The 13,074-nt window shown below is 35.2% G+C and overlaps 1 protein-coding gene across 7 annotated transcripts in view; it reads right to left on the minus strand.

Annotated features, from left to right (window-relative positions):
- Nucleotides 1-13,074, minus strand: part of LOC109676129 (RNA-binding protein Nova-1-like) — a 115,578-nt gene that overhangs the window by 3,282 nt on the left and 99,222 nt on the right. For all 7 annotated transcript variants that reach the window (XM_074068289.1, XM_074068287.1, XM_074068290.1 and 4 more), the window contains one exon: nucleotides 1-508. This exon is cut by the window's left edge. In XM_074068289.1, the coding sequence (XP_073924390.1) occupies nucleotides 1-508 (508 nt within the window). The remainder of the gene's footprint in view (nucleotides 509-13,074) is intronic.

Genomic DNA, 13,074 nt, shown 5'->3' on the forward strand with positions numbered 1-13,074 from the left:
CTGTTGCTGCTGCTTGACTGAGACCTAAGCCTAATGTGTTGAGATTATATCCATAGGTGGCTAATGTATTAAGTGCAGAGGTGATGGCCACCAGGTCATTGCCTGTGAAGCCAGATAAAACTGCTGGAAAGGCTGCAACGCCAGCAAGGTTAGCATGTCCTAATAGCCCTGCGGCTGCTGCAGCAGTTGGTAACACTTCAGCAGTGTTTGCATAAGGAGATCCGGTTGGATTGGAATTTGCCACTGGACCTGTCACATTGGCATAACTGATATTGAGACAGCTGCCACTCTGTGGATCTTCTTGTATCTTCTGGATGATAAGTTCAACAGCTTTTTGGTTTTGTTCAGGTTCTCCACTCACAGTGACAACTCTCTCTTGCAAGTTGATCCCATCGGGTTTCTGGGAAAGCTGCACCCAAGCCCCTGACTGCTCCATTATAGCCTTCACAGTAGCACCTCCCTTCCCTATTATCAGACCTGCTGTGCTGTTGGGAACTATAATCTTTACCTGTAATTAAAAAAATACATATAAATAATACTTCTGTTTTGCACACATACATTATATTACTTTGCTATCCTAGAGAAAGTAAAATAATATATTGAAAATTAGTTTAAACATAATTTACGAATAGAAATATCTCAACTTTCAAGTGACTTTTGTCATTATTTTAATAAAACTACTTTGTGCAATTAGAATTTTCAAAGAAAAAGGCAATTTTCAAGTCAGTATTATTAAACAAAAATTTACTTGAGTCTCTGTGCATTTTGCAATAGTATTTATAAGAAATCAGCATGTTAACAAAGAGGGAACCATAATTATATATCAATGGTAACATTTTTATATAGCTCAAAGATCATAATGCTGTTGATTTTCATCTATTACAGCTTTTTAAAGAAATCTTTTGCTCTAAGACATATAGACATAGAGTGCAGAATTACAAAAGCAAAGTTAATGAAGAACACAGTAGGAAAGTTCTAGCTTAAATCCTTGAAAACATTAATTTCATGTTCCTTATCACCTAGTAGTAATTGTGGGCTCATTCACAAACTGCTTGTTTCATGATTATCTTTGGAGATGAATGTCAATAGAATTATCAGTTATATATTATTTTTTCAACTGAACTGATAAACATTTAACTTTATAAAAATTAACAATTGATTTGTAAATAATTAATAATTTTAAATGTTTCAGTGACTCCAGGTAAGTTAAGTCTTTTTGAGAATTATGTCTCCTGGATGTTCTATCTACACCTGTGAATGTAAAGTGATTATTCTGATGAGGCAGGTGTTTTTCTTTTTTAGTTGACATTCCTACGTTTTTGAACATAGGCCTTACTATTGTATTACCAAAGAATAACAAAAACTTACTGCAGTCATATGAGTATTTACAATAATCCAATGTAACCATATGAAGTACAGGTATGTTTATTAATTTATGTTGAAATATTCAGCCACAAAACCAGCATGTTTTATTTAATAGTACTATAGTATATAATCAGTATGGTATTTTTTATAAACCCTAAAATTAAAAGAGACACTAACATGTAAGGTTGTATTTTAGTGGCACAGAGATTCACGTGACAGTTTCATGGTTCACTGGGGGGTCAAAGTCCCTGACTGCTATTCCACTGACAAGGCACTGAAGTAATTGCAGTCCTGGTTTTAGATACGAAGATGGGCAGGCTGACATAATTTGTTAGAATTTGAGCAGAAAATATAGTTGTTTAGTTCTAATACTCTATGAGACATTTCATTAGTTAATTTTAGCAGAGTTTACCAGTGCTTTCTTTAAAATACAGATTTGGATAAGAATATCTTTTAAAGATATGCAGTTATGCATTTGGGTAACTTGTTCTTGAAGGCAGCAAGCAGTGAAAGTATAAATCCAAATTCTAGAAGGGGTTGCCTCATAAATATATTCCTACATCTTACAAACATGCACATACATACTCCTCATTTTCTTTTCACACACAAAATCTGCAGTCATGGTAGAATTGTTTCATTCCAATTTATTATATAAACACTTCATCTTATGGAAAATAATCTAAAATTTCTAGAAATATTTCTCAGGAATGTCTGATATATCTCTCATATCCTCTGATTAAATGCATTCGGTTTCACAAAAGACCGAGAAGTTTTTTTTTTTAACATTTGTTAGTTTTAGTTATAGACTTCTTTTCACAGAAAATTATTTATCTGAAAAGTATTATAATTAGAAAGTTAAACCATGATTACACATTACTCCAATTATAAAAATGAACTAGAACCATCTTTATGTTTTACTCTGTGCTCATGAAATATTGAGAATACACTTTTAAAGATTTAATTCTGAATGTTAAATATGATATTTTAAAAATAAGCATTTGTTTTCAAAATCAGAACATTTTCAAAATAAAATATTGTTGAAAACATTTATGATTGGGCAAATTGTGGTGGTTATTATAATTTTCATGAAGAAAAGTATATGGAGGCTTTCCAAGGAGCAGGTTTTTACATTAATTTTTCTAATATCATTATTTTGTTCAATATAATATAATGCATATAACAACTCAGGCACAGAATATCATGTGCAAGGTTAATTATAACTCCTCTACAGGCTGTTAATAAAAGGTAACAAAATACATAGTTTTTTAGCATCTAGTATGAAGTCATCCAAAGCTCTTCTGAAATATTAGATGGTATTAATTTCTACTATAATGCACATCAGTCTCCCTCTAAATTTACTATATCCATAGTTTTCTTTCCTTTTTTTTTTCTTTTAACTCTATGACTAGTATTCAAAAGAACACACAAATTCTCAAAGAACTCACAAATTTGAGTATGGAACATTATTGAACATTAACTTGTCATTTAAAATTACTTTCCCTTTAATCATTATTTTATTTTCAATATTCAGGAATTCTGAAATAATATTGAGAAACAGTGGGTTTACTTTTCATAGAAGTATTTTTCAAAAATCTCTATAAAATGGAGAACTACATCATATCATCTGTCTTTAAGTATTAAAATTGTCTTACGTAGTTAGTACTGTCCTCTGGGATTTAGTTTTAAGCATCTAAAACAATCTTGTTTAGAAAAATAAGTCAAGCATAATGGCTTATTTACTAAATCTTGGTGTGTCCCCCAAATTTCACTGGCATGAATGATTTATTCACATAAAACAAAGGGTGTGTGTGTTATAAGAGCAGACATTAATGCTTACACCTTAGTATTTTTATACTATGTCGCATTTCCTAAGCTTACATAACAGGCTATTTTGTATAAGATTACTGACCTTAGAAAATTAAATGTACCCATATAAAAAGTTATCAAATATCAAAATTAAAAAATGAATGTATACTTAAAAAATGAGTGTATACTTAAAAGCCAAGGAGTATGTCACCCAAATTTTATTTTTGATATAAGGACATGAAAATCTTCTTAAATTTATTTGCTCTTTTCTCCTGAAGCACTAAAAAATAAAAAACCTAAACCTAATTGCACATTGATTATTAACCTTCTATGGACAGAGACATGAAATAGACACAGAAAAGAAGCTGAGACAAAAAGAAAAATTAGTTCATTTATATGATATAACAGCATTTTGTGTGCCAGGCCAAGATTGAGACACCAATGGGGAAAGATAAAAATGGTAGGCAACTGAACACTGGTAGAAAAAGAGAAAAGGAACATGGGGCCCTACATAAAATATACTGTTTGCTTACTTTTTGATATAGGGATAGAGCATTTACCAGAAGAAAAAGTCTGTACATCAAATTTTCCATTACTACTGAAATAATAATAGCAAAATTTAATTGTAGAGATGGATTAATTTTCATTGATAATGTCTATTAAAGCCCTGACTGACAAATACACATATATTCTTATTTCTAAACAATTGGAAGAAAGAACTACAGCACAGAAAGTATTTTGTACATGTATACAACCAAATTGGACATGTTCCAGACAGTTACAAATAATTTTCCCTCTGAACTACGATCTTAAATGCGTTACCATTTATCTCATCATTGAGATGCTTAGCTCCACTTGCGCTGGAGGCTGGAGATAGGGACCTGTATGTGAAATTGTTCCTGTTTTTAAAGAGCTCAGGTATTAGCTGGAGAAAAGTAGTCGTGTACTTATTTGTAAAGACTTCTAAGTGCACACAGAAGTATGTAAAGACACAAAGTCTGACTAGAAGGAGAAGGGGCAGGTAAGAAAATCCCTGAGAGGTGGTCATCATACTCACCTAAATGCCTTAAACATTTCTGTCCTATGAATATACTATTTTTCACTATCACATATTTCTATAAATTTGGTCACTTCTTAATTTTGGAGTGTCTCTCTCTTGAATCTAATCTCATTTTAAAAAATAAGAGGTGATCTGCTTAATTATTATTTTTAAAGTAAAAGAATCTTTACTTAAATTTTCTTTTTATTCTAGTCTGATGTGTTAGATCAAATAAGTATCAGATGAGATTAGTTATATAATTATACTAATGGTCGAGGATAAGTATCCCTTATCCAAAATGTTTGGGTCAGAAGTATTGTAGATGTAATTTTTTTCAGATTTGGAATATTTAAACATGCACAAAACTAATTTATACTCTCATATACCTTATACACATGGCTTGAAGGTAATTTTATATAATATTTTTATTGTACTTGTGTTTTGACTGCCATCTACTATACATGGTCAGGTATGGAATTTTTACATTTGTGATATCATGTTGATACTCAAAAAGTTTCAGGTTTTGGAGCATGTGGATGTTATATTTTTCAGAGTAAAGATGTTCAATCTATAGTATAACTGGCTTTCAGGACATTTGTAATCACAAAAGAAAAACTGTGAGAATCCAATGATAAATATTAAAACTATCTAACAGTAAGGGAGTAATATTGATGTTTCTGACTAAACATAAACATTAAGACATCATACTTATTTTTTTGCCAAACAGGAACTCCAATTCATTGTGGTGTCATAGTTAGCTATGAAGGGATAAGCTGGCTGTAGGCATCATATTTCTTCACTATCATGGCAGAAAAATTATTAAACTATTACATAAAACTATAATTTAAAATAGATGAAAAAGAAATACCATTATAGTTTGAAACTGCTCAATTAACAGAATGGGTTATTAGGGATTCCATTACTACATACTATTTATGTATGATTAACATTTATAAAGCATTTCTATCAATAATAGATAACATCTATTTTACTCACTCACTCATTCACCTTGCTTATTCATTTGCTGGCATCCAATCCCTCTTCTCCTGGTAAGAGCCTCAGTTTTCCTTTGGGATACACACTTTCTCACTCTTAGTGTGTGTGCTCAGGTAGGGCTGTGATCTCCCAATGCCTCCAGGGAGTGGAAATGTGACCAGGTCTAGCCTATTTCTATTTCCATGCTCTGTCATGGTTACTGATTGGAGGTTCATTACATGACACAGGATAGTTCAAGAAGAGTTAGCTTAAGAATTTGGTGAAGCCATTGGAGACAGAGACACTTGTGTTCATAATCTAGTAGGATACCTGCCTTGTATTGCTAGTGAATCTTCTGTCACCACATGAAAAGAGAAGAACATGACTGAAAATAAGGCTAATGTGGATAAAACAGTGACTCTAGAATGGAGAGAAAAATTTTTGATGGTACTCTGGCATCTGAATCTAACCATGTCTAAAGCCAACACATATCCAATAAAACTTCCTACTTGCTTTAAGTCCCCATTTTGAAACTATAACTTGTAATTGGCTAAACAGTATCTTTGAAAGCAAATATTTTTATGTTCTTGTTGTAGCATATTATTATTCACCTATCAAAATACTGACATTTTATCATAGCTATTAATGTTTAATAACCAGGATAAATTTACCTTTTACCAAGATGTATCCTATACAATCTAACAGGTTAAACAGCTTTCAATTTACTTAGGTATTACATCCTAGGGTATTGAGGCTCCACTCTAGCAGCATTCAATGGAGATGCATGTGTGAGTCTGATGGATTTACACTGAATTGTTGACCACAGCAAACTGAAAAAAAACTGTTATCTTTTAAAAATTATAGACTTTAAATAATAACTGCCTTTCTGAATTGTAGTTATTTGACACAATTATGCACAACTGAGTAAGTATCTAGACAATTTAAAAAAGCAGCTCTTCTCTTTACCAGTCTGCTCAATCCACTTACATTTTTGGTAACCACATCAAAGGCAGAATGGGTTTCACAGGACTGTCTGGCATCTATGATAAAATACCACTCTGTCTTCATACAGGTGTCTTTACCCTGCACCCACCACTACCTCTGATTTCAAAGCCATCTGTGACTTCTATTGCTCCATAGATCTCTACATTGTCTTAAATAATGCTGATTTTTTTTTTCCTCTCTGAATGCTTCTTGCCCAGTCCTATGGCTGACTAAAGTACAGTGTGGTATGACAGAAAGAATCTAGAATTGGATGTCAATTAGTTGGTATGGAACTTCAACCTGGATAGGTTATGTGATCTTTGTCAAATCACTTCAGCTTCATCATCTATAAAATCATGAAACTTGGTAGGATTGTGGATGAGGAGCATATATTTTGGCAATATGAGGAAATCCTATTCAAAGTCCTTCAATAATTTCCCCTATTTAAATTTCCCACTGAATTATACAGACTCTTATGTAGACATTCAAAATTCTCCAGGCCTTGTCTCCAATGTGCTTTTCCAGTTTCATCTCCTATAACAAGTGTCCTATAGTAAATCCAAACTTCAGCTGCTAATTCCTGAATATATTCCATATTAGTTGTTTTTCTAAGCCCTTGTCTTTGTTCTTCCATTTCTTTCAATTGACTGTAAGGTAACCTAGGTCTCTATACTGTTCTTCCCCTTAAAATGTATACGTTTGCCTGTTGAAACTTTGTATGTCTTGAAAGCAGTTCAGCTGCAACCTACTTGTAAGGGTCTAACGTCCATCAAATAATTTTTTTTTTTTTTTACATTTCCTATTATGTTACTTCTATGCTAACTTTAGTACAACAGATAGCTTATATATTACAAAATTACATATTCCTGAAAGCCAGGATCTTATTTAACTTTGTATTTCTTATTTGCACCTGGTTGAAATTACCAAATAGGTAACTATTTTTTAAAAAAGTAAAATAAAATGGATTTGTATAAGAACTAAATAATAAATTATTTGAAAGATAATTCACTATGTATACAATGTTATGTGTGTGTATACATGTGTACGTGTGTATATCTATCTCTATATAAAATATATGGTTTTGGGCTTTTAAAACAACAGTAAACAATGTTATATGTGTGTGTACATGTGTATGTATGTATATCTATATCTATATAAAATATCTGGATTTGGGCTTTTAAAACAACAATAAACTTCTTTACCATCCCGAAATTACAAAACTTTGAAGTTATATCATAAATATACTGAAGTACACAAAAAGAGTGCTGCTATTTTAATATTATCAGAAGCATACTGAAATCAGTAACACATGTTTATGGGCATTTAAAAATCCAATAAAATTATGATAATTAAATAACTAAATATGTACTATCTGCCTTCTTCCTAAATTTCATTGGTGTATTGTTTGACTTCTTACTCATTAAACTTATGGCCAGGCTACTTTAGTCATAAAAAATGTGGCCAGATTAATTCTAAAGGTCTAGAATACACATATGTTAGTGTTTACTTGATGAAATGCATTAAGTAATAAGATAACTCAAGTAATAGCACCTAACAAATCATAATCACAATTTACAATTGTTATGCTTCTCTGTTTCTGAATACACTCCAGAAATTTCTCCATGAAAATACAGCAATGCTTTCCCCTCTGTTATCATCTTCCTTGTTTCATTGTACCTCTCCCTAAACCTAGACAAAGTTTGGTGGCTAATTTTACATGTCAACTTGACAGGGCCAAAAGGTGCCCCAATGAAACATTGTTTCTGAGTGTCTATGAGACTGGTTCTAGATGAAATTACCATTTAAATCAGTAGATTTAGTAAACAAAGCTGTCCTTCTCAATGTGGGTGGGTTTCATACAATCTGTTGAGGGCCTAAGTAGAACAAAAGTCCCAGGAAGGGTCCTATTATCCTGCTTGAACTGGGTCACCTCATTTCATCTTTTCTACTTCCGGACTTGGACTGGAAGAACCACAGCTGCCCTGGTTCTCCAGTTCACAGACTGTAGATCATGAGACTTCTCAGCCTTCATAATTGTGTAAGCCAGGTCTCATAATCTCTCTCGTGCGCGCTCTCTGTATGTGTATGTATGTACACGTGTGTATGTGAATGTATGTTATATATGTATTATGGTTTGGATCTTAATTGTCTCTCAAAGGTCATGTGCTAAAGGCTTGGTCACATTATTGGGAGGTGGGGACTAGTAGAAAGAAGGCAGGTTACTGGAGACATGCCCTTGAAGGAGACAGAGACCTCGACCCCTCCTCGCTCTCTCTGTTTCTTGGTTGCCCCAAAGTGAGCAGCCTCCTCTACAATGCAGTCTCTACTGTGATGTTTCAACCTTGCCACAGGCCCAGAAACAACTGGACCAAGCAAGCGTAGACTGAAATCATAAGCCAAAATAAACCTGTCCTTTTTTTTAAATTGTTGTGCTGGGTGGGGGTACATGGCAGCATTTACAAAGGTTCTTACAACGCATCAAATATTCCATACTTTAATTCACTCCCTCCACTGCTCTCCTCACCTCTTGATTCCTGGAACAGTTTCAACAGGTATCATTTCTGCATCTACGTACATGGGTATACATTGTTTGTACCATACTCATCCTCCTACCCCTTTCCCTGCCACCTCTCCACTCCCACTGGTGCCAGCAGCCCCTGGCCCACCCTGGGCAGAACCTGTTCAGTCCTCTTGTTCTCTGATTTTATAAAAGATAAAAACATAAAAGATAAAAAGAAACATGACATTTTTGCTAGTTTGAGATAGAGGGCTACACAGGAAGTTTCCTTGTGTTGTTTCCATGCATATGTGTATTACAGCTCCAACTGATTCACCTCTTCCAGTCCTCTTCACTGCTCCCTAGTCTGCTTCCCATGGTGGCCCTGGCCAGTCTGAAATTTCTATCTTCATCCCCGTACAGCACATCAACCTCATTCAAGCTTTTAGTTTCCTTCCCTTGCCCAATTTCTCTTGTGCATAGCCTCTCCTTAGTGTGACCCGTGTCCCATAATACTGCTGCATTTGTTTTAATTCTACAATCTGCATATGAGGGAGAACATGAAGCTTTTGGCCTTCTGAGCCTGGCTAACTTAAGATGGTGTTTTCCAGTTCCGTTCATTTACCTATGAATGACAAAACTTCATTCTTCTTTGTGGCTGAGTAAAATTCCATTGTGTATAAATACCACATTTTTTAAATCCAATCATCAGTAGAGGGCATTTTGACAGTTTCAAAAAGTTTTCACGGGGCTTTGCTATTGTGAATAGTGCTGCAATAAACATGGGTGTGCAGGTGCCTCTGGAGTAACCTGTGTCACATTCCTTTGGGTGTATCCCCAGGAGCGGGATTGCTGGATCACATGGCAGATTTCTTTTTCGTTTTTAAGGAGCCTCCATACTGTTTTCCATAGTGGTTGTACTAGTTTTACATTCCACCAGCAGTGTATGAGGGTTCTTTTTTCCCTGCATCCTCACCAACATTTATTGTTTTTGGTGTTTTTGATGATGGCTATTCTAACAGGGTGAGGTGGAATCTTAGTGTGGTTTTGATTTGTATTTCCTTTATGACCAGGGATGGTGAGCATTTTTTATGTGTTTTTTTTTTTAGTCATTTAGACTTCTTCCTTTGAAAATTTTTGTTTAATTCAGTTGCCCATTTATTTATTGGTTCATTGGTTTTGGGGGATCTTAGTTTTTTGAGCTCCCTGTATATTCTGATCATCAGTCCCTTGTCTGATATAGAGCTAGCAGAGATTTTCTCCCATTCTGTGGGTGGTGTTCTTTAATTTAGAGACCATTTCTTTTGTTGTGCAGAAGCTATTTGATTTCATGTAGCCCCATTTGTGGACCTTTTCTCTTAGTTGCTGAACTGCTTGAGTTCTACTGAGGAAGTCCTTGCCTATTATCTATTGCTTCCAGTGTATTCCCTGTTCTTTCCTGTACTAGTTTCAAGGTTTCAGGTCTGATATTAAGGTCCTTGATCCACTTTGAGTTGATACTTGTACAGGGTGACAAATGTATCTAGTTTCAGTTTTCTGCACACAGATATCCAGTTTTCCCAGCAACATTTGTTAAAGAGGCTGTCTTTTCTCCATCGTGTTTTTGGCACCTTTGTCAAAAATTAAAACCTTTCTTTTTTAAAGTTGACTTCTCTCAGGTATTTTGTCACAGTGAAGGAAAGCTGACAAACATAACATTATAAAGTATATATATTTATCTATAGATTGTATTTTTATAGAAAATCCTGACTAACACAAATCCTAAGACATTTCTCAGTTATAACAAGCGTTTGGGGCACAACACTAGTGCTAAGGCCCAGAGGTGGAAAACAAGTTGACATGGTTAAAGAATAAAAAGAAGACAGAGTGATAAAACATAGGGAGGAAAGGAGAGAATGGATGTGGTCACAGACAAAAGCAAGTGCAGATCCTGGAGACACCTGTGTACAAGGCTTTGTAAACATGAATCAGGAGTGTAAAGGGATCTAATTTTCTGTTTTTAAAAACACTGTCCAACTGCTGTAGGGAAAATAGGTCATGGCAGAGGTGTACATAAAAGCAAGGAAATCCCTATGAAACTTCTACCACTATCACAGTGTAGGAGAGAGGTGACAATGGTGGCTTAGACCAGATGGCAGTAGTATAGACAGAGCTGTCCACCCTCCATGTGAAAATCCACAAGGTCTGTCACCAAGGCTTGGTCATCTTTGTGCCTCAATGCTGAGTGTATTATTGGAGGACATTACTTACTAAACATCATGTCTTTTTTCTTGTGGTGCTGGGGACTGACCCCAGGGCTTCACATATGCCAAGCAAGTGCTCTACCACTTGTGCTATACCCCCAGTCATTTCGTTTATATTTTGTTTTTGAGATAGTGTCTTGCTACCATTGCTGGGGCTGGCTTCTGCCTCCTGAAGAGCTGGGATTACAGGTATGCACCACCATGCCCAGGTTAAACATCAGATTTTGTATACATCAGAAAAAAGATCATTCTTGCTCTGTATTTTTATTTATATGTATGTGTTATATCAGCTATCAGATTATAAATACCCCAAGAACCCCAGACTATATATTTGCATTCTTCAAAGTATTTGGTAGAGTGCCCAACTCAGAATCCTATCTCAAATACGGAAAATTTTATGTATCCCCATTCCTATCAAAAATAACCATCAGCCAATTGTATGCACTGACTGGTGGTGATGGTTAAAAATATTTCACTTACTGTATTCCTTTTTGGGCCATGTCTCTTTTCTTCTTTAATTCTTTTTTGTAAAAATCTGGGGTCATTTAAGGTAAGGGATGGCAGGAGGAACAAACAGGCACACCTGACTCCAATTCTGACACGTAGTAAGGAGCTGCCTCTGGTGCCCAGAAAGCCAGCATTATACATCTCTGCATCTTCCTGACTTTTGCTGCAAATTCCAAGGTGGAATACATTGTTATGCATGTCATTAGTATTTACATAGCAGCCTAGGAATAATTTCTGAAATAAATGATGCCACTTGTGTTAAATGACTTCTTCCTAAGAAAATCCCTGGGGTTTTTGCAAGGCACAGCCTTGATGAAGATTCAGAACAAAATGCGTAAAATGTGAGATCCCCTGGTGCTGGGTGAGTGATGATGTGACCAGTTTTCTTTTCAATTCCCCACTGACAATTTCCACATAAATCACAACATAATTGAGGACAAACTGTCTGAAGGAGATAAGGCACAATTGTCAATGCATTAGCTCTTCTTGAAACTCAGCTGGCCATGGCATCTACACTCCTCCATTTGCTGTTTTGTGGCATCTTTCCCCTCTCTCAGATGTACAGCCTAGACCAGAGACGGTTCTGATGGGGCCAGTCTGAACCAGAGAACGGTCGCTGTAGTGAGGCATTACTTCATGACAAAGGGAGAGGCTGTGTTCTCAGTAGAGGATACAGGTGGTCACTAAACTTGGTTCCTATGGAGCTTAGAGTTATAGTTAAGAGCCTCTGCAACCTGTTGGTGTTTACACTATAGAGTGGGTTCCTCAGTTTTACTGGATGTCACTGAGTGTCTATTATTGGGAATGCAGAGGTATTATATTCAAAAAATGAATGGCAGGAATGAACATTAAGGATACAGTTGTGTTAAGCAGAGAACAAGTTCATTACGGAATCATGCATGCCAGCAAGTGTGCCTGGTAAAACTTTGAATTCTCAAACGCTTTGCATGATACTGATTTGGTATCAAACTTTAGTTTCTTTTGGCTGAAATTTGGTGCAGAAATCACCACCTTTGTATTACAAAGTAACTTATGCCAGTATTAAAGCTAAGGTCAGAGGTCAAATATATGTCTGCAGATCAACAAAATGTTACAAACTGCTCCTATTGGGTTTTTCAGAAGAACATTTTGTATTTTTCACTGCACAACCCAAAGTTCTTTTCAGCTTATTATACCAATTTGGCATAATTAAAGTTCACTTAGCTGATTTTATGTGTATGGTTTGCCCTTCTGCCTATGTAATAATCAGAGTAATACAGAGTTATAGAGCTGCAAAATATTTGAAGTGGTTTATTCTCCATTCCATGTTTTAACTTTGAGCATGAGCCTCCTGAGTTACATAGATGTTTCTTCTAACTTTTATTCTCATGAAAGTACTTTACAACTCACATCAGTAGTTAAAAAGCCTCATTGCCAAGGAACTTCTTTCAGGATATGATTATAGACATTTGCATCTTAATATTTTCACATCCTTGAGAGTTATAATTTAAATTGTCTGCAGGTTTTTTTTTAATGTACTAAAACCTTTCTGGCTCATTCAGCTTCCCACAGATGGCCTCACCCCATCGCACCCATCACCACCACTTCTATGGTCTCCACTGATCCTAGCTGAGCTCTCGATGTTCCCTTTTCAGATATGGAGGCAGATATAAGGGAAA

The sequence above is a fragment of the Castor canadensis genome, chromosome 3 (genome assembly GCF_047511655.1).
Source record: "Castor canadensis chromosome 3, mCasCan1.hap1v2, whole genome shotgun sequence".
Classification (NCBI taxonomy): domain Eukaryota; kingdom Metazoa; phylum Chordata; class Mammalia; order Rodentia; family Castoridae; genus Castor; species Castor canadensis.